General features: G+C 63.4%; 1 protein-coding gene across 1 annotated transcript; it reads right to left on the bottom strand.

Moving 5' to 3' along the window:
* LOC128950444 (voltage-dependent L-type calcium channel subunit alpha-1F-like) lies at positions 1-26087 on the bottom strand (the record flags this gene model as incomplete). The annotated part of the gene is given in 39 exon segments (XM_054295326.1): positions 1-246; positions 890-1129; positions 1211-1323; positions 1831-1973; positions 2479-2622; positions 2702-2820; positions 3609-3719; positions 3804-3934; positions 4512-4613; positions 4700-4802; positions 5527-5623; positions 5710-5837; positions 5930-6010; positions 6012-6090; positions 7031-7122; positions 7469-7534; positions 7624-7752; positions 7860-7880; positions 8371-8454; positions 8538-8648; positions 8724-8882; positions 9580-9781; positions 9873-10019; positions 11201-11253; positions 11374-11481; positions 12037-12124; positions 13114-13220; positions 14701-14760; positions 15201-15330; positions 16099-16231; positions 16820-16877; positions 17417-17471; positions 17955-18036; positions 18536-18656; positions 20067-20274; positions 21341-21566; positions 22681-22841; positions 24316-24342; positions 25912-26087. Coding segments are annotated over 39 exon segments (4641 nt in total), but the record flags the coding sequence as incomplete, so codon positions are not given.
* Positions 26088-26626: the final 539 nt, after the last annotated feature.

Here is a 26626-nt window from a genome sequence, read left to right as displayed (position 1 = left end):
CTAAACCCCGCCGGCCCAGCCCATCTCGTCGGCCAGCTCCTCCTCGGCCGGCGGCCGCAGCGGTTCCTCGTCGCTGTAGACGGCGGGCGTGGGCGCGGGCGGGCCGCGGCGCCGGGTGAGCAGATCCGCGGCCGCGCTCTCCATCTCGTCCATGGTCATGTCGCACGCGTCCGCGATCTCCCGCTTGGCCACCGCCACGAACTTGGGGTCGCGGGCGAAGAGCCCCAGCCCCTCCGAGATCAGCACCTGCGTTAAGGGGGTGAGGGGGAGGCGTTTGGGGCGTGCCTGTGTTTTCCGTGTCCTCAACTGCCTCCACCAGGCTGTCGGCTGAATAATGTCACCCCATGTCCCCCTCAAATTCCCCCACTCACAGCCTACCCCTGGCTTCTGGCTGAGCCACGTAACTCCATATGCCCCCCATGTCCCCCCACCAGGTTACTAGCCGAGCCATGTCACTCTATGACCCCTCATGTGGCCCCCATGTCCCCCCACTCACAGCCTCCCCCAGGCTGCTGGCTATCATTCTAGGTGCCCCCCATGTCCCCCCAGTCACAGCCTCCCTAGATTATTAACTGAGCCATGTCACCCTATGACCCCCCATGTCCCCCCCATGTCCCCCACTCAGCCTCCCCCAGACTGTGGCTGTCACCCCATGTCCCCCCCATGTCCCCTGTGTCCCCCACTCACAGTCTCCCCCAGGCTGTGGCTGTCACCCCATGTCCCCCTCATGTCCCCCCATGTCCCCTGTGTCCCCCACTCACAGTCTCCACCAGGCTGTGGCTGTCACCCCATGTCCCCCCCATGTCCCCTGTGTCCCCCACTCACAGTCTCCCCCAGACTGTGGCTGTCACCCCATGTCCCCCCCATGTCCCCCGTGTCCCCCACTCACAGCCTCCACCAGGCTATCGGCCGATCCCCGTGCCAGGGCCTCGTGTGGCCCGCAGGGTCGCAGCCGGAGCGGCGCGGGGGGGTACCAGCGGTTCAGGGGGGGCAGGCTGCCGCCCGCCCCCGGCCCCGGCGGCGCCCCCTCCACCAGGATCAGCGGCGCGTACAGAACGTGCCCGCGGGCCGGCGCCGCCCAGGCCTGCGAGGAGCCCCCCAGCCGCCAGGTCTCGGAGCTGCCGTAGCCCTGGGGGCGGCAGGAGGGGGTCAGTGACACTGTCAGGGTGTCCCCTCCCCTCTCCCGTGTCTGTCCCACATCCAGCGGTACCTGCGGGCGGGCGGGGCCGGGCGGGCCCGAGGGGTTGTAGGTGCCCGGGATGGGCTCGTCCTCGCAGCTGCCCTGGCGGCGCAGGCACTGGATGGTGAAGGAGGGTTTCCGGCCTGGGGGGAGCGGGGGGGGTCAGCTCCTGGCCAGGGACCCTCAGGGCTACCGGGGGGCACCGGGCAGGGTCAGCCCCCGGCTAGGGACCCTCGGGGATAGCGGGAAGAGTCACCCACCCTGACCAGGGACCCTCTGGGATACCGGGCAGGGTCACCCACCCTGCTCAGGGACCCTCCTGGGATACCGGGCAGGGTCACCCTACCTCAGCCAGGGACCCTCTGGGAAACCGGGGGGCACCAGGCAGGGTCATTTCCCCCGGCCAGGGACCCTCTGGTCTATCAGAGGGCACCGGGCAGAGTCACCACCGGCTGTAGGAACCGGGGAGGGGTCATCCCCACCGATCAGCGACCCTTCCTGGGCCCCTGCAGGACACCGCCCTCCCCATCAGGGCCATCTCCCCCCGCCATCAGCCCCAGGGACACTCCGGGGAACCGTCCCGGGATCCCGGACGGTCCCACCGGAGCCCCCGGGCCCTCCTTTGCCCCCCGGCCCCTCCTCTGCCGTACCCGCGGGGGTGGGGGGCAGCAGCCGCCGCCGTTTCAGTTGTTGCCCCTCTCGGGCGCCGCTGCCGAGCGCGAAGTGCCGGGGGGGCAGCGGCAGCGACCCCCCCCGGGGCAGCTCGGCCGCCCAGCGCGGGGGTCCCGGTGCCCTGGATGGGGGGAACAAGGAGGGGTCAGTCGGGGCTGGGGACATCCCCTGGGGTCAGGGGGTGACAGGTGCCTCCCGTGCCCCCTCCCCAGTTTCAGGCTAGGGGTCCCAGCACGGAGACAACCTCAGGGCTGACAGGACCCCCTCCCCAATTACAGAGACCCCCCTCTCCTTTCGGGGGTCCCAGCAGGGGGACAGGGCTAACAGGACGCCCCTCCCCAATCACAGAGACCCCTCCTCTCCTTTCAGGGGTCTCGGCAGCTGGCACGGGGACAGCCCCAGGGCTGACGGGACCCCCTCCCTAATTACAGAGATCCCCTCTCCTTTTCGGGGTCCCGGCACTGGGACACCCTCAGAGTTGATGGGACCCCCTCCCCAATTACAGAGACCACTCTCTCCTTTTGGGGCCCCCGGCACGGGGACACCTTCAGGACTGACGGGACCCCCTCCCCATTTACAGAGACCCCTCCAGAGGGGGTTTCTCCCCCCGGGGGGGGTTGCAGTACCTGTCCCCCACCCAGCGCCGCCGGGCCGGTGCCGCGCTCTCCAGCTCCTCGTCGTGGCTCACGTCCCCCGTGTCCCCTCCCGGCTCCTCCGCATCCTCGGCCGGGGGCGCTTCCTCCTCCCGGTCCCCCCCGTCGGAGCGCCGCCTGCGCACAGAGCCATGAGCACCCCCGGCCCATCCCGGGGACCCCTCCCCACATCGGGGTGTCCCCCAGCCCCCCGTACCTGCCCCCGTGGGAGGGGGGCGTGGGCTCCTCGCGTTCGGTGGGCGCGGGGCTGGGGGCGGGGGGCGGCTCCGAGAGCAGGGGGGAGCCGGGCCCGGAGCCGTAGAGCGTCTCGGGGGCCTGCGGAGAGAGGCGGGCTCGGTGGGCGTGGCCACGGACAGGTGTGGCCGGTGGGTGTGGCCATGGAACAGGTGTGGACATTCAGGGTGGATTTTGGACAAGTGCGGCCATGGGACAGGTGTGGACATTGGATGTGGCTTTGGGGCAGGTGTGGCTGGTGGGCGTGGCCTGGGATAGGTGTGGCCATTCGGTGTGGATTTTGGACAGGTGAGGCCAGTGGGCGTGGCCATGGGAGAGGTGTGGCCATTTGGAGTGAATTTGGGGCAGGTGTGGCCGGTGGGTGTGGCCGTGGGACAGATGTGGCCATTCTGGGTGGATTTTGGACAGGTGTGGCCAGTGGGCGTGGCTAAGGGAAAGGTGCTGTCAGTGGGTGTGTCCAATTGAAAGGTATGGTGGATGGGCGTGGCCATGTGACCGCTATGGTGGGTGGGCGTGGCCAAGGGAAAGGTGTGATGGGCATGGCCAATGGAAAGGTGGTGTCGATGGGCATGGCCAATGGGAAGGTGCTGTCAGTGGGCGTGGCCAAGGAAAATGTGTAGTGGGTGGGAGTGGCCATGTGACAGGTGTGGTGGGTGGGCGTGGCCAATGGAACAGTATGGTGGTGGGCATGGCCAGGAGAAAGGTGTGGTCGGTGGGTGTGGCCAAAGGAAAGGTGTGTTTGTGGGCGTGGCCATGTGACAGCTGTGGTGGGTGGGAGCGGCCAATGGAAAGGCGAGGTCGGTGGGCGTGGCCGGTGGTCGTGGCCAAGGGAAAGGTGTGGCCATGTGACAGGTGTGGGTGTGGCTCACTGCGTAGGTGAGCGGCTCCTCCACAGGCGCGTCCCCGCCCTCGTCCCCCTCCAGGTCGCTCAGCGCCCGCCGCATCTCGGGGCCCAGTGCCTGCAGCGTCTGCAGCCCGGCCTAGGGGGACACCGCGGGGTCACCTGCTGACACCTGGTGGCACCTGGTGGCCCCCCCCAGCCCCACCTGGGGGCGGTGTCACACCTGCAGCGCGCACTCGTTGCTGGGGCCGGCGTTGGCGCCCAGCATCCCCCGCTCCTTCCGCCGCCGGAACTTGCGGAAATAGTCCTGGATCAGGAAGGTGGCGTAGAACTTGCCCACGGTGACCTCCTCCTCTGGGGGACACACACGGGGGGAGTCAGGGGACAGCCGGGGGGCTCAGAGGGGACAGGGCAGGGGACACCCCACGACCACCAGACACACCCAGGGTCCCCAGACCCCCCCGGAAACCCCCAGCCCCCTCCAGAACCCCCCAGACCCCCCAGTATCCACCAGAACCCCGCAGACCCCTTCAGATTCCCCCAGACCCCTCCAGCCCCCCCCAGGCCCACCCAGACCCCCAGGCCCCCCCAGCTCCCCCAGCCCTTCCAAACCCCACCCAAACCCCTCAGGCCCCCCCATAACCCCCTCCATGGCCCCCCCAGTATCCCCCAGATCCCCCAGAACCTTTCAGACCCCTCCAGATCCCCCCAGACCCCCCCAGTTACCCCAAACCCCCCAAACACCCCCAGAACCCCCAGACCCCTCCAGACCCCCCCCCCAGAACCCCCCAAATCCCCCCAGACCCCTCCAGCCCCCCCATCTCCTCCAGCCCCCCAGAACCCCCAAACCCTCCCAGACCCCGCCAGAGCCCCCCAGACCCCCCCAGAACCCCCCAAACCTCCCCCAAAACCCCCCCAGACCCTCACACACCCTCGGGCGGGGGGATGACCTCGTCCAGCAGCTTCGGCTTCGTCCTCTTCCAGATCTTCTTCACCACAGCCCGGAGCTCCTTGTTGGCCACATCCAGGTTCCCTACAGGGACAAGGGGGGGGACACACAGCCACGATTGTCACCTTGTCACCCCCTGCTGTCCCCCTGTCCCCTCCCGGCTCCCTCACCTTCCGTCTTGATCTTGAGGGAGGTGCGGACCAGGGCGAAGAGCGTCGCGTTGAAGGTGACGGTGCCGTCCGAGTTGAGGGGCATGTTCATGGCCACCAGGCGCTGGGCAGGGGACAAGAGAGGGGTGAATCAGGGTGGGTCCCCACCAGGAACACCCCAAATCCCCCCCAGAAACACCCCCAAATGTAGGGGGATACAGTGTGGGTAAATAAAGGTGGTGTAGAATGTAATCTTATCCCCTGAAGAGTTGCAGCTGAACCAATTACTAAAGATTGGTGACCCCAACGTGATTCGGGGGAAAACACAACAAATGGTGACCCCAATGTGATTTGGGGAAAAAGACAACACATGGTGACCCTGATGTGATTTGGGGAAAAGACAAATGGTGACCCTGATGTGATCCAGGAAAAAGGATTATATGACCCCGTGGATTCGGGAGAAAGGATTTAATTATATGACCCTGTGGATTTGGGACTAAACTCTATGACCCCATGGATTCGGGATGACCCCGTGGATTCGGAGAAAAGGACTCGAATACTAAACTATTGGTAAAATACATCAATTGCAGCTATTAGTGTTTGTTAAATATGAGTATAAAAGATTTTGAAGATAAGTACTTTGTAAACTGAGAAAAGGTGCGAAACTGACCCAACGCTCACAAATATAGATACATATTTGTACTGTAATATGTTGTCTGAACATCTGTATAACTCTTGGACAGTTATAATCGGAATATGTCCTAATGTTAATTTATTTGAATATGCACTTCTAGAAATGCTGCAAGTCTGTAATTAAAGGAAAAAGGAGGAATTGACAACACCCAAACCTTGCAGGCCACGCGGTGTGGGCAGAGCTTCCCAAATCCCAGCGGGGGCTGGATCCGCCGCAGCAGCGTCACCACGTCCAGGTGCTTGATGCGACCCCTGGGCCGGGCAGGGGACACAGGAGGTCACAGGTGACCAGCACACCTGGCCCCGCCCAGCTGGGGACAAAGGGGACAGTCACACACTTGGCTGCGGGGTCGTACTCGGACCACACGCGCTTGAACTCGTCCAGGTGGTGCGGGCCCAGGATGGACCAGTCGCGCGTCAGGTAATCGAAGTTGTCCATGATGACAGCCACGAACAGGTTGATGATCTGGGGAGGGGTCCAGGGAGGGTCAGGATGCCCAAGGGGGTCCTGGGGGGCGTGAGGGGTGTGGGGCAGTGGGGCAGGGCCCTGTGGCTCACCAGGAAGGCGCAGAGCATGAAGAAGCTGATGAAGTAGGCGATGGCGAAGTTGCTGCCGCAGGTGAACTCCTCGCCCGGGCCCCGCGTCCGACTCGGGGTCGCAGCGCTTGCCCGGCAGGCTGGCCAGCATGATCTCCTGCCAGGCCTCACCTGTGGCACACCTGAACGCCAGGTACACACCTGTACACCTGGGACACACCTGTACCCTGCCACGGGACATCTGTACCCCTGTGACACACCTGTGCCTTGCCCGGCAGGCTGGCCAGCATGATCTCCTGCCAGGCCTCACCTGTGGCACACCTGAACGCCAGGTACACACCTGTACACCTGGAACACACCTGTACCCTGCCACGGGACATCTGTACCCCTTTGACACACCTGTGCCTTGCCCGGCAGGCTGGCCAGCATGATCTCCTGCCAGGCCTCACCTGTGGCACACCTGAACGCCAGGTACACACCTGTACAACTGGGACACACCTGTACCCTGCCACGGGACATCTGTACCCCTGTGACACACCTGTACTCCTGTGACACACCTGTACCCCCATGGCACACCTGTACACCTGGGACACACCTGTACCTTGCCTGGCAGGCTGGCCAGCATGATCTGCCAGGCCTCACCTCTGGCACACCTGAACCCCAGGTACACACCTGTACCCTCCCACGGGACACACCTGTACCCCTGTGACACACCTGTACTCTCACAGGACACACCTGTAGCCCTGTGACACACCTGTAGCCCTGTGACACACCTGTAACCCCCTTCATGATTCACTGAGAGGAAGCTCCAAAGTCCCATGAAAAGCCCAGAGACCCCAGGTGCCCCAGAGCCCCCCAAAACCCTCTAGACCCCCCAGACTCCCCCTAGACCCCCCAGATCCCCCAAAGCCCCCAGACCCCCCAGAGACCCCCCCAGACCCCCTCTAGAACCCTCCCAGAGACCCCCAGACCCACGCAGACTCCTGCAGCCCCTCAGAGCCCCCAGAACCCCCATTTCACCCCAGAATCCCCCCAGACCCCCTCAGAATCCCCCAAACACCCCCAGAACCCCCCCAGGACCCCCCTTGAAGGCCCCCAGGCCCCTCAGAGCCCCCTCCCCACCTGAAGAGCAGCAGCACGGCCTGGGGGAAGGTCTGGAAGTTGTTGTTGCGGTTGATCTGGGTCCCGTCCTGCAGAGCCACCTTCCCGAAGGTCTGGGGGGGACACAGGGGGCTGGGGGCTCACAGGAGACCCCTCCCCACATCCCTCACCTGCCCACAGAGCCCTCACCTGCCCCACACCCCTCACCTGCCCCCGGACCCCCTTACCTGCCCCCAGAGCCCCTCACCTGCGCCCCTGACACCCCCCAGACCCCTTCACCTGCCCCAGAACCCCTCACCTGCCCGCAGAGCCCTCCTCACCTGCCCCAGACCCCCTCACCTGCCCTCTCACCTGCCCCCAGAGACTCCTCACCTGCCCCCACACCCCCTCACTGGCCCCCAAAGCCCTCACCTGTCCCCTCACCTGCCCCAGGTCCCTCACCTGCCCCAGGTCCCTCACCTGCATCCCGATGACAGCATAGATGAAGAAGATCATGGCGATGAGCAGCGCGACGTAGGGCAGGGCCTGGGGACGGAGCGGGGGTCAGAGGGTCAGGGGGTGTCCCCTCCGTGTCCCCCCTCACCTGTGTCCCCCGCAGGTGCCCCCCGCCCCACCTGGAAGGATTTGACGAAGGTCCAGAGCAAGGTGCGGATGCCCTCGCCCTTGGAGAGCAGCTTGACCAGGCGCATGACACGGAAGAGGCGGAAGAAGGTGATGGAGATGCGGGAGGAGTCCTCGGAGCTCTGCGGGGACGGGGGGTCAGGGGAACCCCAAAAATACCTGAGCAGACCCCCCACAAAAGCCCCCAGGTGGGGACACAAAGCCCCCAGGTGGGGACAGCTCCTTGTACCTCACCAACGTGGCCCCCGTTCTGTGAGAGGCAGGTGGGACCATGGATGGAGATGATGGAGATGATGGAGATTGAAATTATGGAGATGATGGAGATGATGGAGATGGAGATGATGGAGATGACAGAGTGGAAATGATGGAGATGATGGAGATGGAAATGATGGACTTGATGGAAATTATGGAGATGATGGTGATGATGGTGATGATGGCGATGAAAATGATGGAGATGATGGAGACAGATGGAGATGATGGAGACAATGGAGATGATGGAGATGGAAATGATGGAGATGATGGAAATGGAAATGATGGAGATGATGGAGGTGATGGAGATGAAGGGAGATGATCGAGATGAAAATTATGGAGATAATGGAAATTATGGAGATGGAAATAACAGAGATGATGGAGAGAGACAGATGGACATGAGGACATGGACCAGGAGGAGACCCAGACATCCAGAACCACCCCAAAACACCAACCCCCCCAAACCAGGAGAGACAAGGAGGTTGACTCACGTTGACCTCGGTGACGGCGATGTCCACCACGCTGCCCACCACGATGAGGGCATCAAAGGTGTTCCAGGCGTCGCAGAAGTAATGCTGGGGTGGGGTGGGAGGTGGTGAGGACCCCATTGTGTCCCCCCCCCTTGTGTCACCCCCTTGTCACCCCCCTTGTGCCGTACCCGCGGTTTGAAGGCGATGATCTTGAGCACCATCTCCACGGTGAAGAGCCCCGTGAACACCATGTTGAGCAGGTCCATCACGTAGTTGAAGGGCTTGGACTGCTCGTAGTGCTGTGAAGGGACACACGGTGGTCTGGCACTGTCCCCTCCATGTCCCCTGTCCCCCCAGGTGTGTCCCCCCCTCACCTGCACAGCCAGGGCGATGGTGTTGAGGAGGATGAGGACGAACATGATGTACTCGAAGGCCGTGGAGTTGACCATGGCCCACACGCGGTACTGGGTGCGGTTCTTGGGGATGTAGCGGCGCAGCGGCTGCGCCTTCAGAGCGTACTCCACGCACTGGCGCTGGGGACAGCGTGGGGACAGTGAGGGGACGGGTGGGGACAGTGTGGGACAGCGTGGGGACAGTGAGGGGACACTGCCACCCCTCTGTCCCTGCACTCTGCTGCTGTGGGAACATGGAGATGGCACAGGGACATGGGACTCTACAGGGCCATGGGGACAGCACAGGGATATGGGGACACTGCAGAGCCATGGGGACACTGCAGACCCAAGGGGACACCACAGAGCCAAGGGGACACAGCAGGGCAATGGAGACAAGGGGACACCATAGGGACATGAGGACAGCACAGGGCCATGGGGACAGCACAGGGCCATGAGGACGTCGCAGAGCCAAGGGGACACGGCAGGGGCATGGGGACACCATAGGGCCAAGGGGACACTGCAGAACCATGGGGACACAGCAGGGTCATGGAGACAAGAGGACATCACAGAGACAAGGGGACACTGCAGAGCCATGGGGACACTGCAGAGCCATGGGGACACACAGGGCCATGGGAACAAGGGGACACCACAGAGCCATGGGGACACCACAGAGCCAAGGGGACACCACAGGGCCATGGAGACAAGGGGACACTGCAGAGCCAAGGGGACACCACAGGGCCATGGGGACACTGCAGAGTCATGAGGACACCACAGGGGTCATGGGGACACCACAGGGCCATGGGGACACCACAGGACCACGGCCAGCCTGTCCCCAGACCTGGTTCTTGTCCAGCTCGCAGTTGCGGTACTCGCTCTCGCCCTGCGCGCGGAAGGTGATGATGACGAAGCCCACGAAGATGTTCATCATGAAGAAGGCGATGACGATGATGTAGACGATGAAGAAGATGGAGATCTCCACCCGGTAGTTGTAGATGGGCCCCTGGTTCTCGGCGTTGGCGTCGATGGCCTTGTACAGCAGCCTGGGGACGGGGGGGGGGGGGACACACGGTGCTGGGGGTGTCCCCAAGGGGGTGGCAGTGTCCCCGTGCCCGCCCACCCCCGGGGACTCACGCGGGCCACCCCTCGAAGGTGGACACGGTGAACAGCGCCATCATCCCCGCCAGGACGTTGTCGAAGTTGAAGTCGCTGTTGAGCCAGAGGCGCTCCCGGACCGAGGGGTGGGACACGTCCCCGTCCTTGTACACCAGGAATGTCCCCCTGGGGTGGGGACATGGGGACACTGCCACCACTGAGGGGTGGGACACGTCCCCGTCCTTGTACACCAGGAATGTCCCCCTGGGGTGGGGACATGGGGACACTGCCACCACTGAGGGGTGGGACACGTCCCCGTCCTTGTACACCAGGAATGTCCCCCTGGGGTGGGGACATGGGGACACTGCCACCACTGAGGGGTGGGACACGTCCCCGTCCTTGTACACCAGGAATGTCCCCCTGGGGTGGGGACATGGGGACACTGCCACCACTGAGGGGTGGGACACGTCCCGATCCTTGTAGACCAGGAATGTCCCCCTGGGGTGGGGACATGGGGACACTGCCACCACTGAGGGGTGGGACACGTCCCCGTCCTTGTACACCAGGAATGTCCCCCTGGGGTGGGGACATGGGGACATTGCCACCCAGGAATGTACACTATTGTAGACCAGGAATGTCCCCCTGGGGTGGGGACACGGGGACACTGCCACCACTGAGGGGTGGGACACGTCCCTGTCCTTGTAGACCAGGAATGTCCCCCTGGATTGGGGACATGGGGACATTGCCACCACTGAGGGGTGGGACACGTCCCGATCCTTGTAGACCAGGAATGTCCCCCTGGGGTGGGGACATGGGGACACTGCCACCACTGAGGGGTGGGACACGTCCCCGTCCTTGTACACCAGGAATGTCCCCCTGGGGTGGGGACATGGGGACACTGCCACCACTGAGGGGTGGGACACGTCCCTGTCCTTGTAGACCAGGAATGTCCCCCTGGGGTGGGGACACAGGGACATGAGGGTGAGACAACCCCTGGACACTGCCACCCCTGAGGGGTGGGACACGTCCCCGTCCTTGTACACCAGGAATGTCCCCCTGGGGTGGGGACATGGGGACAGTGGCGTGGTTTTTGGGGTGCAGGGCTCAGTTTGGGGTGCAGGGTCCTTTTTGGGGCACGGGGTGTTTTTGGGGTGCGGGGTGGTTTTTGGGGTGCAGAGTCGTTTTGGGGTGTGGGGTAATTTTTGGGGTGCAGGGTGGTTTTTGGGGTGTGGGTTTGTTTTGGGGGTCTAGGGTCATTTTGGGGTGCGGGGTCGTTTTCGGGGCACGGATTCGTTTTTGGGGTATGAGGTCTTTTGGGGTACGGGGTCGTTTTTGGGGTACGGGGTCAGTTTTGGGGTGGCGCTCACTTGCACTCTCCCGGCGTGTGCTTGGCCTCGTCCGTGCAGCTGTAGAACTTGCCCTGGGGGGATCGGGGGGTCCCTCAGCCCCCGGGGGGGTTTGGGGACCCCTCAGAGGGGGTTGGGGACCCCTCAATGGGGTTTGGGGACACCTCAGGGGGGTTTGGGGACAGCGGGGTCACCTTGAAGAGCTGCACCCCGATGCAGGCGAACATGAACTGCAGCAGCGTGGTGACGATCATGATGTTACCGATGGTGCGGATGGCCACGAACACGCACTGCACCACGTGCTGGGGACACAACGGGGACAGGGACAGGGTCACCAGGGACAGGGACAGTGTCACCAGGGCATGGCCACGAACACGCACTGCACCACGTGCTGGGGACACAACGGGGACAGGGACAGGGTCACCAGGGACAGGGACAGTGTCACCAGGGCATGGCCACGAACACGCACTGCACCACGTGCTGGGGACACAACGGGGACAGGGACAGGGACAAGGACAGGGACAGTGTCACCAGGGCATGGCCACGAACACGCACTGCACCACGTGCTGGGGACACAACGGGGACAGGGACAGGGTCACCAGGGACAGGGACAGTGTCACCAGGGCATGGCCACGAACACGCACTGCACCACGTGCTGGGGACACAACGGGGACAGGGACAGGGACAAGGACAGCGACAGTGTCACCAGGGCATGGCCACAAACACGCACTGCACCACGTGCTGGGGACAGGGACAGCTACAGTGTCACCAGGGCATGGACAGGGGTGTCACCAGAGTGGGGGGACAGGGACAGCTCCCAGTCCCTCCCAGTCCCTCCCAGTTGCCCCAGTTCCCACCTTGAGCCCCTTGGCCCGGTTTATGGCTCTCAGGGGCCGCAGCACCCGCAGCACCCGCAGGATCTTCACCACCGAGATGGCGCTGGAGCTGCCGGGGAAACCAGTGCTCCCAGTAAGGCACCAGTGCTCCCAGTAAGGCACCAGTGCTCCCAGTAAGGGCTCCCAGTGCTCCCAGTAAGGCACCAGTGCTCCCAGTAAGGGCTCCCAGTGCTCCCAGTAAGGCACCAGTGCTCCCAGTAAGGGCTCCCAGTGCTCCCAATAAGGCACCAGTGCTCCCAGTAAGGCACCGGTAACACACCAGTAACCCCCCAGTAACACCCCAGTGCTCCCAGTAAGGCACCAGTGACACACACCAGTGACACACCAGTGCTCCCAGTAAGGCACCAGTGCTCCCAGTAAGGGCTCCCAGTGCTCCCAATAAGGCACCAGTAATGCACCAGTAACACACCAGTGCTCCCAGTAACATACCAGTAACACACCAGTGCTCCCAGTAACACGCCAGTGCTCCCAGTAACACACCAGTGCTCCCAGTAACACGCCAGTGCTCCCAGTAACATACCAGTAACACACCAGTGCTCCCAGTAACACGCCAGTGCTCCCAGTAACATACCAGTAACACACCAGTGCTCCCAGTAACACGCCAGTGCTCCCAGTAACATACCAGTAACACACCAGTGCTCCCAGTAACACGCCAGTGCTCCCAGTAACACACCAGTGCTCCCAGTAACACGCCAGTGCTCCCAGTAACACACCAGTGCTCCCAGTAAGGGCTCCCAGTGCTCCCAGTAAGGCACCAGTAATGCACCAGTAACCCCCCCAGCACTCCCAGTAACACACCAGTGCTCCCAGTAAGGGCTCCCAGTGCTCCCAGTAAGACACCAGTAACGGCCCCAGTGCTCCCAGTTGTCCCCAGCAGTGCTCCCAGTGCTCCCAGTGAGGTTCCTTGTACCCTCCCAGTGCTCCCAGTGTTGAGCCTGGCCCCTCCCAGTGCTCCCAGTTGCCCCCAGCAGCATTCCCAGTTGCTCCCAGTTGCCCCCATGGGCTCTCCCAGTGCTCCCAGTTTGCCCAGTTGCTCACTGCATGCCGAAGGAGATGAGGGACACGCCGACCACCAGCACGTCCAGGAGGTTGAACCAGTTCCGCAGGAAGGAGCCCTTGTGCAGGAACCCGCCGAACACCGTCATCTGTGGGGCACCCCAAAATCATGGAATTCACCCCAAAATCATCCTGGGAACCCCAAAACCCCCAAAAACCCACCCCAAAACCATCCTGGGAACCCCAAAATTCATCCTGGGAACCCCAAAAATCATCCTGGGAACCCCCCAAACACCGTCATCTGTGGGGCACCCCAAAATCATGGGAATTCACCCCAAAATCATCCTGGGAACCCCCCGAACACCGTCATCTGTGGGGCACCCCAAAACCATCCTGGGCACCCCAAAATCATCCTGGGAACCCCAAAAACCATCCTGGGAACCCCCCGAACTCCGTCATCTGTGGAGCACCCCAAAATCCATCCTGGGAACCCCAAAAACCATGGGAACCCCCTCCCCAAAATCCTGGGAACTCACCCCAAAAACCCCGGGAACCCTCCGAACACCATCATCTGTGGGGCACCCCAAAACCATGGGAACTCACCCCAAAAACCATCCTGGGAACCCCCAAAATCATCCTGGGAACCCCCAAAAACCATCCTGGGAACCCCAAAAACCATCCTGGGAACCCCCCGAACACCATAATCTGTGGGGCACCCCAAAATCATGGAATTCACCCCAAAATCATCCTGGGAACCCCAAAACCCCCAAAAACCCACCCCAAAACCATCCTGGGAACCCCAAAATTCATCCTGGGAACCCCAAAAATCATCCTGGGAACCCCCCAAACACCGTCATCTGTGGGGCACCCCAAAATCCATCCTGGGAACCCCAAAATCATCCTGGGAACCCCCCAAACACCATCATCTGTGGGGCACCCCAAAATCATGGGAATTCACCCCAAAATCATCCTGGGAACCCCCCGAACACCGTCATCTGTGGGGCACCCCAAAACCATCCTGGGCACCCCAAAATCATCCTGGGAACCCCAAAATCATCCTGGGAACCCCAAAAACCATCCTGGGAACCCCCCGAACTCCGTCATCTGTGGAGCACCCCAAAATCCATCCTGGGAACCCCAAAAACCATGGGAACCCCCTCCCCAAAATCCTGGGAACTCACCCCAAAAACCCCGGGAACCCTCCGAACACCATCATCTGTGGGGCACCCCAAAACCATGGGAACTCACCCCAAAAACCATCCTGGGAACCCCCAAAATCATCCTGGGAACCCCCAAAATCATCCTGGGAACCCCAAAAACCATCCTGGGAACCCCCCAAACCCCTGGGAACCCCCAAAAATCATCCTGGGAACCCCAAAAACCATCCTGGGAACCCCCAAAACCCCTGGGAACCCCCAAAAACCATCCTGGGAACCCCCAGAATCATCCTGGGAACCCCAAAAACCATCCTGGGAACCCCCCAAACCCCTGGGAACCCCCAAAAACCATCCTGGGAACCCCCAAAAACCATCCTGGGAACCCCCAAAATCATCCTGGGAACCCCAAAAACCATCCTGGGAACCCCCCAAACCCCTGGGAACCCCAAACCCCTGGGGACCCCCCCCACACCTTGAGCAGGATCTCCACGGTGAAGATGGAGGTGAAGGCGTAATCGAAGTACCCCAAAATCTGAGGGGGGAACGGGGGGACACCAGTGCTCCCAGTGCGCCCAGTAAGGCACCAGTAACAAACCAGTAACATCCCAGTAACACACCAGTAACATCCCAGTGCTCCCAGTAACACACCAGTGCTCCCAGTAAGACACCAGTAACAAACCAGTAACATCCCAGTGCTCCCAGTAACACACCAGTAATGCCTCCCAGCGCTCCCAGTAACGCCCCCAGTGCTCCCAGTTTGCCCTCTCCCAGTCCCTCCCAGTCCCTCCCAGTGCTCCCAGTTTGCCCAGTACGTGGTTCCCAGTCCCTCCCAGTGCTCCCAGTTTGCCCAGTACATGGTTCCCAGTCCCTCCCAGTGTTCCCAGTACGTGGTTCCCAGTCCCTCCCAGTTTGCCCAGTTTGCCCAGTACGTGGTTCCCAGTCCCTCCCAGTTTGCCCCAGTGCTCCCAGTACGTGGTTCCGGGGGCTGTGGGCCCGCACGGGGTCCTCGGCCGCCAGGGAGATGCTGCTGAGGATGATGAAGACGAGGATGAGGTTGGTGAAGATGTGGTGGTTGATCAGCGCGTGGCACTTCACCCGCAGCCTGGGGGGCAGGGACCAGTTCAGACCAGTACGGACCAGTACAGACCAGTATGGACCAGTACAGACCAGTATGGACCAGTATACACCAGTACACACCAGTACACACCAGTATAGACCAGTACACACCAGTATAGACCAGTTCAGACCAGTACAGCCCAGTACAGCCCAGTTCCCCCAGTTCCCAGTGCTCCCAGTACATCCCAGTCCATCCCATTCCCCCCAGTCCCTCCCAGTACATCCCAGTCCCCCCAGTTCTCCCAGTTTGTGTCTCCAATCCCAACCCCCCCAGTCCCCAGTCTCCCCAGTCCATCCCAGTTACCCCAGTTCCCCCCAGTGCTCCCAGTCCCCCCAGTTCCCCCCAGTGCTCCCAGTCCCTCCCAGTTTCCCCAATCTCTCACGGGTTGGTGCTGCTCCCATCCCTGTCCCCCCAGTCCCCCCAGTCCCCCCAGTCCCTCCCAGTTCCCATCCCAGTTCCCATCCCAGTCCCCCCAGTCCCCCCAGTCCCCCCAGTCCCCCCAGTCCCTCCCAGTCCCTCCCAGTCCCCCCAGTCCCTCCCAGTTCCCATCCCAGTTCCCATCCCAGTCCCCCCAGTCCCCCCAGTCCCCCCAGTCCCCCCAGTCCCTCCCAGTTCCCATCCCAGTCCCCCCAGTCCCCCCAGTCCCCCCAGTCCCCCCAGTCCCCCCAGTCCCTCCCAGTCCCTCCCAGTCCCTCCCAGTTCCCATCCCAGTCCCCCCAGTTCCCCCAGTTCCCCCAGTTTCCCAGTGCTCACGGGTTGGTGCTGCTCAGCACGAAGAAGGCGCTGCCCTCGGGGATCGGGGTCACCTTGGTCTTGGGGGGCTCCTCCAGCGACTCCAGGCGGGCCCTGCCCAGGCTGTCCCTGTCCCCCCCGGGCTCCTCGTCACCTGCGGGGACACCCGTGTGTCACATCCCCCCCCTGGGGACACCCGTGTCACCTGCGGGGACACCCGTGTGTCACATCCCCCCCCTGGGGACACCCGTGTCACCTGCGGGGACACCCGTGTGTCACCTCCTTGTGTCACCTGTGTCACCTCCCCTTCCTCAGGGACACCGGTGTCACCTGTGTCACCTCCTCCTGTGTCACATCCCCCCCTAAAGGGACCCCCGTGTCACCTGCGGGGACCCCCGTGTCACCTCCCCGTGTCACGTTATCCCCCTTCAGTGTCCCCGTGTCACCTGAGGGGACACCCGTGTCACATCCCCCGTGTCCCGCCATTGTCACCTCCCTAAGGACCCCCGTGTCACCTCCCAGGGACCCCCGTGTCACCTCCCTCCCCTCTAGAGACCCTCGTGTCACCTCCCCCCGTGTCCAGCCATTGTCACACCCCAGGGACCCCCGTGTCCCCTCCTCCCCGTGTCACCTGCGGGGACCCCGTGTGTCACCTTCCCCCCTTGCAGGGACCCCACCCCAGGCACTGCCACCCCCCAATGTCCCCACTGTCCCCAGTGTCCCCCATGCAGGTCACACTCACCTTCCTCCCCCTCTTCCTCCTCCTCCTCCTCCTCCTCCTCCTGCGGATCCCCCTCAACCTGGGGAGGGGGAGGGGGGTGAGGACCCCCCCCAGTCACTGTCACCCCCAAAATCAATGTCACCGCTGGGACCCCCCCCAAATCAATGTCACCGCTGGGACCCCCTAATCAATGTCACCCCCAGAGACCCCCCCCAAATCAATGTCACCCCCCCGGGACCCCTCCCCAAATCAATGTCACCCCTGGGACCCCCTAATCAATGTCACCCCCAGAGACCCCCCCCAAATCAATGTCACCCCTGGGACCCCCTAATCAATGTCACCCCCAGAGACCCCCCCCAAATCAATGTCACCCCCAGAGACCCCCTGCAAATCAATGTCACCCCCAGAGACCCCCCCCAAATCAATGTCACCCCCTGGGACCCCCCGCAAATCAATGTCACCCCCAGGACCCCTCCCCAAATCAATGTCACCCCCTGGGACCCCCCGCAAATCAATGTCACCCCTGGGACCCCCTAATCAATGTCACCCCCCCAGGACCCCCCCAAATCAATGTCACCCCCTCCCCAAATCCCTGTCACCCCCGGGACCCCCCCTCACCTTCACGGCCACCTCCTGGCTCTCTGTCCCTGTCCCCTCCTCCCCGGCCTTGTCCCTGCGTTTGGGGACAAAGGGGGGGCTCAGCCCGGGGGTCGCACCCCCCCCAAAAGGGGGTCCCAGGGGTCCCGGGGGATGTGGGGACCCCTCCCCATCACCCCAAAAAGGGTCCCGGGGGTCTCAGGGGATTGGGGGACCCCTCCCCATCACCCCCAAAAGGGGTCCCGGGGGTCTCAGATATTGGGGACCCCTCCCCATCACTCCCAAAAGGGGTCCCGGGGGTCCCAGGGATTGGGGGGCCCCTTCCCCATCACTCCCAAAAGGGCTCCCGGGGGTCCTGGAGGTCAGACCCCCCAAAATGGGTCCCAGGGGATTGGGGACCCCTCCCCATCACCCCAAATGGGGACCTGGGGGTCTCAAGGGATGTGGGGACCCCTCCCCATCACTCCCAAAAGGAGTCCAAGGGGGTCCCGGGGGTCGGACCCCCCCAAAGGGGTCTCAGGGGTCCCGGGGGTCTCGGGGGTTTGGGGAGGGGTCTCACTTTTTGTCCCCCCCCGAGTTGATGTTGTCACCGTCGGCCAGGTTGTCCACGGCGATGGCCAGGAAGACGTTGAGGAGGATGTCTGAGGGGGGAGGGGGCACCAGTGCTCCCAGTATGGCCCAGTATGGCCCAGTGTGCTCCCAGTATGGCCCAGTATATCCCAGTATGGCCCAGTGTGCTCCCAGTGTGCTCCCAGTATGGCCCAGTATGGCCCAGTCCATCCCAGTGCCCCCAGTCCATCCCAGTGCCCCCAGTCCCTCCCACGGCTCCCAGTATGCTCCCAGTAACCCACAGTATCCTCCCAGTATCCTCCCAGTGCTCCCAGTCCCTCCCAGTACCTCCAGTGCTCCCAGTACCCCCAGTATCTCCCAGTATCCTCCCAGTGCCCCCCAGTGTCCCCAAACACCCTCCCAGTATCCTCCCAGTATCCTCCCAGTATCCTCCATTATCCTTCCAGTATCCTCCCAGTATGCTCCCAGAATCATCCCAGTATTTCCCAGTCCCTCCCAGTCCATCCCAGTCCCCTCCCAGTCCATCCCAGTCCCTCCCAGTGCTCCCAGTTTCCCCAGTTGGGCGCTCACAGTTGCCGCAGATGAAGAGGATGACGAAGTAAACGCAGACGAGCATCCCGGGGAACACGGGCCCGCCGTAGGCCATGATGCCGTCGTACATCACCGCGTTCCAGTCCTCGCCCGTCAGGATCTGCACCCCAAAACCGGGGCACCCCAAAAACCGGGGCACCCCAAAACCTCAGTGAGACCCGTCAGTCACACCCCAAAACCCGGGACACCCCAAAACCTCAGTGACACCCCTCAGTGTCACCCCAAAACCTCAGTTATACCCCAAAACATCAGTGCCATCGTACATCACCGCGTTCCAGTCCTCGCCCGTCAGGATCTGCACCCCAAAAACCTCAGTGACACCCCAAAAATGGGGACACCCCAAAACCAGGGACACCCCTCAGTGCCACCCCAACACCTCAGTGCCATTGTACATCACCGCGTTCCAGTCCTCGCCCATCAGGATCTGCACCCCAAAAACCTCAGCGACACCCCAAAACCTCAGTGAGACCCGTCAGTAACACCCCAAAAACCAGGGCACCCCAAAACATCAATGACACCCCTCAGTGTCACCCCAAAAACCTCAGCACCCCGAAACCTCAGTTATACCCCAAAACCTCAGTGCCATCGTACATCACTGCGTTCCAGTCCTCGCCCGCCAGGATCTGCACCCCAAAAACCAGGGCACCCCAAAAACCAGGGCACCCCAAAACCTCAGTGCCATCCCAGGTCCCCCCCAGGTTTTGGGGTTACCCAAAAGGCTCCCCCCAGGTTTTGGGGTCTCCTCATGGCTTTGGGGTCCCCCCTGCGTTTTGCGGTTTTCTTTGGGATCTCAGGGACACCCTGAAGGTTTTGGGGTCTCCCTGAGGTTTTGGGGTCTCCCTGAGGTTTTGGGGTACCTCCCAGTTTTTGAGATACCTGGAACACGGTGAACAGCACCTGGGGGGTTCCCCTCGGGTTTTGGGATACCCCAAAATGTCTCCCACAGGTTTTGGGGTCCCCCCGTTTTCGGGGTACCTGGAAGACGGTGAGCAGCGCCTGCGGGAAGGTGCCGAAGGTGCTGCGCTTGGTCTGTGGGGTCTCCCTGAGGTTTTGGGGTACCCCAAAAGGTTCCCCCCAGGTTTTGGGGTACCCTAAAATGTTCCCCCATGTTTTGGGGTCCCCCTGATGTTTTGGGGTACCTGGAACACCGTGAGCAGGGCCTGGAGGGTCTCCCTGAGGTTTTGGGGTTCCCTTAAAGGTTCCCCGGGTTTTGAGGTGCCCCCCAGGTTTTGGGGATACCTGGAACACGGTGAGCAGGGCCTGGGGGTGTCTCCCTGAGGTTTTGGGGTTCCCCTAAATTCCCCTAAAGGTTCCCCAGGTTTTGGGGTCCCCCTGGGGTTTCGGGGTACCTGGAACACGTGAGCAGCGCCTGCGGGAAGGTGCCGAAGGTGCTGCGCTTGGTCTGTGGGGTCTCGCTGAGGTTTTGTGATATCCCAAAAGGTTCCCCCCAAGTTTTGGGGTATCCCAAATGTCTCCCCCAGGTTTTGGGGTCCCCCCGTTTTCGGGGTACCTGGAACACGGTGAGCAGGGCCTGCGGGAAGGTGTCGAAGGTGCTGCGCTTGGTCTGCGTCTCGTCGAAGCTGAAGCGGCCCCCGAAGAGCTGCATGCCCAGCAGGGCGAAGATGATGATGAAGAGGAAGAGCAGCAGCAGCAGCGAGGCGATGGATTTCATGGAGTTCAGCAGGGAGCCGACCAGATTGCTCAGGGACGCCCAGTGCCTGCGGGATACTGGGGTTACTGGGAGCACTGGGATGGACTGGGAGGGATTTGGAGCACTGGGAGGGACTGGGAGCACTGGGATGGACTGGGAGGGATTGGGAGCACTGGGAGGGACTGGGATGGACTGGGAAGGGATGGATGGATTTCATGGAGTTCAGCAGGGAGCCGACCAGATTGCTCAGGGATGCCCAGTGCCTGAGGGATACTGGGGTTACTGGGAGCACTGGGAGGGACTGGGATGGACTGGGAGCACTGGGGTTACTGGGAGCACTGGGAAGGGCTGGATGGACAGTTCAGAGCCAACACACTGCGTGTCTCTGCGCTGTCCCAGCGTCGGTGTGTCCTGGTGTCAGCATGTCCCACTGTCAGTGTGTCCCACTGTCAGTGTGTCCCACTGTCGGTGTGTCCCCGCGTGTCTCCGCGCTGTCCTGGTGTCGGTGTGTCCCAGTGTCAGGGTGTCCCAGTGTCAGGGTGTCCCAGTGTCAGGGTATCCCGGTCTTGGTGTGTCCCACTGTCAGTGTGTCCCACTGTCGGCGTGTCCCACTGTTGACATGTCACCGCACTGTCCCCATGCTGTCCCGGTGTCAGTGTGTCCCAGTGTCAGGGTGTCCTGCCATTGGTGTGTCCCAGTGTGTGGCACTGACGTGTCCCTGTCCCAGTGCTGGGGTGTCCCACTGTCGGTGTGTCCCGTTGCTGGGGCACTGAGATGTCTCAGTGCTGGGGTGTCCCAGTGTCAGTGTGTCCCACTGTCGGTGTGTCCCCGCGTGTCTCCGCGCTGTCCTGGTGTCGGTGTGTCCCAGTGTCAGGGTGTCCCAGTGTCAGGGTGTCCCAGTGTCAGGGTATCCCGGTCTTGGTGTGTCCCACTGTCAGTGTGTCCCACTGTCGGTGTGTCCCCACTGTCGGTGTGTCCCCACTCTGTCCCCGCTCCGTCCCGGTGTCGGTGTGTCCCACTACATGTCCTCACGCTGTCTCCGTGTGTCCCGCTGTGTGTCCCCGCACTGTCCCCACACTATCCCCACCCTGTCCCCACCCTGTCCCCGCGCTGTCCCCTCACCATGCCCTCACCGGGTGACCTTGAAGACGCGCAGCAGGCGCACGCAGCGCAGCACGGAGATGCCGAGCGGCTCCATGGCGCCGCGCTCCACCAGCGCGGTCTCCAGCACGCCCCCGCACACCACGAAGCAATCGAAGCGGTTGAAGAAGCTCGCGAAGTAGCACGAGGGGCCCAGCGCGTAGAGCTTCAGCACCATCTCGGCCGCGAAGAGCGACAGCAGCGCCTTGTTGGCGTAGGCTGGGGGGGGACAGCGGGGTCACAGCCGGGTCACACCCCGGCAGGGCGGGATGGGACCCCCGGGCTCTGGGGACACAGCCGGGTCACACCAAGGGAGGGTGGATGGGACCCCCCCCCGGGCTCTGGGGGTGACGGGGAGCACCGGGGGACACACGGGGGTCACCCCCAGGGAGGGTGGATGGGATCCCCGAGCTCTGGGGACACAGCCGGGTCACACCAAGGGAGGGCGGGATGGGACTCCCGAGGTTTGGGGGTGATGGGGGACACAGCCGGGTCACACCTCGGGAGGGTGGGATGGGACCCCCGGGCTCTGGGAGTGATGGGGACACCGAGGAACACACGTGGGTCACCCCCTGAGAGGGTGGGATGGGATCCCCGAGCTCTGGGGGATATGGGGACACCGAGGGCACACAGCCAGGTCACCCCCCCGGAGGGCTGGATGGGACACCCGAGGTTTGGGGGTGACGGGGGACACTGGGGGACACAGCCGGGTCACACCCCAGAAGAAATATCGGGAGTGGTATGGGACCCCCGAGCTCTGGGGGCGATGGGGGGGACACCGGGGGACACAGCCGGGTCACCCTCGGGAGGGTGGGATGGGACCCCCGAGCTCTGGGGGTGATGGGGACACCAGGGGACACAGCCGGGTCACGCCAAGGGAGGGCGGGATGGGACCCCTGGGCTCTGGGGACACACGGGGGTCACCCCCAGGGAGGGTGGATGGGACCCCCGAGCTCTGGGGACACAGCCGGGTCACCCCCCAGGAGAAATATCGGGAGTGGGATGAGACCCCCGAGCTCTGGGGGTGATGGGAACACCGGGGGACACAGCCGGGTCACCCTCGGGAGGGCGGGATGGGACCCCCGAGCTCTGGGGGTGATGGGGACACTGACGGGACACAGCCCGGGGGTCCTGGAGGATTTTGGGGTGCCCTGGATGATATCCGGGGGTCCTGGAGGATTTCGGGGTGCCCTGTAGGATACCCGGGCGTCCCAGGGGGTTTGTGAGGCACTGGGAGCTGTCGGGTGGCACCGGGAGGCATTGTGGGGCACTGCAGGATTTCGGGGTGCCCTGTGGGATTTCGGGGTGCCCTGTAGGATCTCGGGGTGCCCACCCTGGGTCTCGGTGAGCCAGGGCGGCTGCCCGTGGTGCTCGGAGGCGATGGTGAGCGTGTTGAGGAACACGAGCAGCAGCACGGTCCAGTAGAAGGACACGGATTTCACCGCGGCGCGGCAGCGGCGCCGCCACAGGCGGTTCAGGCGGCGCAGGCGGCGGCTGCGGGGACGGGACGGGGTGGGGACACGGGGGGACACGGGGACAGCGACGGGGTGGGGACAAAGGGGACACGGGGACAGCGACGGGGGTGGGGACACGGGGGGACACCGGGGACAGCGAGGGACACGGGGACAGCGACGGGGGTGGGGACAAAGGGGACACGGGGACAGCGACGGGGTGGGGACAAAGGGGGGACACCGGGGACAGCGAGGGACACGGGGGGGACATAGGGGACACAAAGGGGACGCGGGGGATCAGCGAGGGACAGCGAGGGACACGGGGGGACACGGGGACAGCGACGGGGTGGGGACAAAGGGGGGACACCGGGGACACGGGGGGGACACGCGGGGGACACGAGGGACACAAGGGACACGGGGGACACGGGGGGTAGGGACAAAGGGGGACAAAGGGGACACGGGGAGAGGGGACAGTGACGGGGGTGGGGACAAAGGGGGGACACCGGGGACAGCGAGGGACACGGGGGACAAAGGGGACACGGGGGGAACAGCGAGGGACACGGGACAGCGAGAGGGTTTGGGGACAAAGGGGACACAGGGGACAGGGGGGACACGGGGGGGACAGGGGACATGGGGGGAACACGGGGTGGACACAGGGACACGGGGGACAGCGAGGGACAAAGGGGGGACACGGGGGACAGCGAGGACACGAGGGACAAAGGGGGACACGGAGGGGACATGGAGGGGACACGGACACAAGGGGGACACGGGGGACACGGGACACAAAGGGGACACGGGGAACACGGAGGGGACACGGACACAAGGGGGACACGGGGGGGGACACGGGGGACACAAGGGGGACACGGGGGACAGCGAGGGACACAAGGGGACATGGGGGGGACACGGGGGACACAAGGGGGACACGGGACAGCGAGGGACACAAGGGGACACGGGGGGGACACGGAGGGGACATGGAGAGGACACAGGGGACACAAGGGGACACGGGGGGGGACACGGGGGACACAAGGGGGACACGGGACAGAGAGAGGGTTTGGGGCAAGGGGGACACGGGGGGCATGGGGAGGACATGGGGGACACGAGGGACACGGTGGGGACACGGGGGGAGGGGACAGGAAAATCCCCCCCGGTCACACAGGAGGGGGTGAGGGGGGTTTGGGTTGGGGTCACACAAAATTAAATGAAATTTCCAAATCTCCAAGTTCAACCCAGCCCTAAAACCTCACCCAAAGCCGCCACACCCGGGTTTTTTAAAATCATATTTTTTGCCCTATTTTGGTAAAAAACCTTTCCCTTAAACCCATCTTTCCATAAAAAAATCTTTCCCTTAAATCCATATTTTGCGAAAATGGGTTTAAACCCATATTTCCATAAAAACCTTTCCTTAATCCGATTTTTCCCGTAAAAACCTTTCCCTTAGACCCACTTAGGGATGGGTTGGGAATTTTAGGGTCTCTCCCCAATTTTTCCACATTCCCCCCGTTTTTCTCCCCGCTCACCAGAATTTTGTCTTGGTAATTTTGCCCCTGAGGAGAGAAAAAAACCAAAAATTACCCCAAAATTACCCCAAAATGTGGGGATTTTGGGGGATTCCCTCAGCCATGGGGGGGGATTTATTGGGGTGCTGGGGTTGGTTTTGGGGTCCTGGAGGGAATTTGGGGGATCTGTGGGGCTCTGGAGGGGTCTCAGGGGGCTTTGAGGTGCTCTTGGAGTCAATTTGGGGTCTCAGGGGGCTTTATTGGGTGCTGGGGTCGATTTTGGGTCCTGGAGGGAATTTGGGGGGTCCCAGGGGTCTCTCGGGGGTCCCGGGGGTCTTTGGGGGGGGGTCCCGGGGGTCTCTCAGAGGCCTCTCGGGGGTCTTTGGAGGGGTCCCGGGGGTCTCTCAGGGGTCTGTGAGGGGCCCCATGGGTCTGGGGGTGTCTCGGGGTCCCGGGGGTCTGGGGGGGTCTCTCAGGGGTCCTGGGGTCTGTGGGGTGTCCCAGTGATCTGGGGGGTGGGGGTCCCTGGGATTCTGGGGGTCTCTCGGGGGTCCCGGGGGCATCCCACAGATCTGGGGGGGATTTCAGGGGTCTGTGGGGTCTCTCGGGGGGTCTGTGGGGGTGTCCCAGGGGTCCCGGGGGTCTCTCAGGGGTCTCTTGGGGGTCCCAGGGAGTGTCTCAGGGGTCTGGGGGTATCCTGGGGGTCTCTTGGGGGTCCCTGGAGTCTGGGGGGTGTCCCGGGGGTCCCTGGGGTCTCTCAGGGGTCCTGGGGGTCTGTGAGGTGTCCCTGGCTCGGGGGTCCCGGGGGTCTCTCGGGGGGGTCCGGGCCGTGTCCCTGGGTTGGGGGTCCCGGGGGTCTGTTGGGAATCTCTCCAGGGTCTGTGGGGGTCCTGGGGGTCTGTTGGGGGTCCTGGGGGTCTCTCGGGGGTCCCTGAGGTCTGTGAAGGTTCCCGGGGGTCTGTCGGGGGTCCCTGGCGTCTCTCGGGGGCCCTGGGTCGGGGGTCCCGGGGTCCCATTGGTCTGTGGGTGGTCCCGGGGGTCTGTGGGGTCTGGGGGTCTCTCGGGGGTCCCGAGGGTCCCGGGGGTCTCTCAGGGGTCCCGGGGGTCCCTCGGGGGTCTGTGGGGTGTCCCAGGTGTCCCGGGGGTCTCTCAGGGGTCCCAGGGGTCTCTCGGGGGTTTGTGGGCTCTCTCGGGGGTCCCGGGGGGTCTCTCGGGTGTCCCTGGCTCGGGGGTCCCGGGGGTCTCTCGGGGGTCTCTCGGGGGTCTCTCGGGTGTCCCTGGGTCGGGGGTCCCGGGGGTCTCTCAGGTGTCCCTGGCTCGGGGGTCTCTCGGGGGTCTCTCGGGTGTCCCTGGCTCGGGGGTCCCGGGGGTCTCTCGGGTGTCCCTGGCTCGGGGGTCCCAGGGGTCTCTCAGGTGTCCCTGGCTCGGGGGTCTCTCGGGGGTCTCTCTCGGGGGTTTGTGGGCTCTCTCGGGGGTCCCAGGGGTCTCTCGGGTGTCCCTGGCTCGGGGTCCCGGGGGTCTCTCGGGGCTCTCTCGGGGGTCTTCTCTCGGGGCTCTCTCGGGGGTCTCTCGGGGGTCTCTCGGGTGTCCCTGGCTCGGGGGTCCCGGGGGTCTCACAGGCAGCGCTCGCAGGCCGTCGGCGGCGCCTCCTCCTCGCCCACGGTCTCGGTGTTCACTGAGGTGGTTTCACTGCCCGGGAGGCTCGCTGGGAACGGGGACTGGGTAAACTGGGAGAACTGGGGGGACTGGGAAGGACTGGGAGGGTACTGGGTAAACTGGGGGGACTGGGAGAACTGGGAATGGGGGGGACTGGGAGAACTGGGAATGGGGGGGACTGGGTAAACCGGGGGGACTGGGAGGGACTGGGAGGTACTGGGTAAACTGGGGGGACTGGGAGAACTGGGAATGGGGGGGGACTGGGAATGGGGGGGACTGGGAGGGACTGGGAGGTACTGGGAATGGGGGGGACTGGGTAAACTGGGGGAACTGGGAGAACTGGGGGGACTGGTTAAACTGGGGGGGACTGGTTAAACTGAGGTGGTTTCACTGCCCGGGAGGCTCGCTGGGAACGGGGGGGGGGGGAACTGGGTAAACTGGGAGATACTGGGAATGGGGGGGACTGGGTAAACTGGGGGGACTGGGCGAACTGGGGAGACTGGTTAAACTGGGAATGGGGGGACTGGTTAAACTGGGGGGTACTAGTTAAACTGGGGGGGACTGGTTAAACTGGGAATGGGGGGACTGGTTAAACTGGGAATGGGGGGACTGGTTAAACTGGGGGGTACTAGTTAAACTGGGGGGGGGGACTGGTTAAACTGGGAATGGGGGGGAC

Source organism: Melozone crissalis, unplaced genomic scaffold (assembly GCF_028551555.1).
Source record: "Melozone crissalis strain CALT ecotype California unplaced genomic scaffold, PUWL_Pcris_2 ptg000638l_1, whole genome shotgun sequence".
Classification (NCBI taxonomy): domain Eukaryota; kingdom Metazoa; phylum Chordata; class Aves; order Passeriformes; family Passerellidae; genus Melozone; species Melozone crissalis.
Note: the sequence above shows the minus strand (reverse complement) of the source record. Positions and strands in the feature narration are given on the sequence as shown.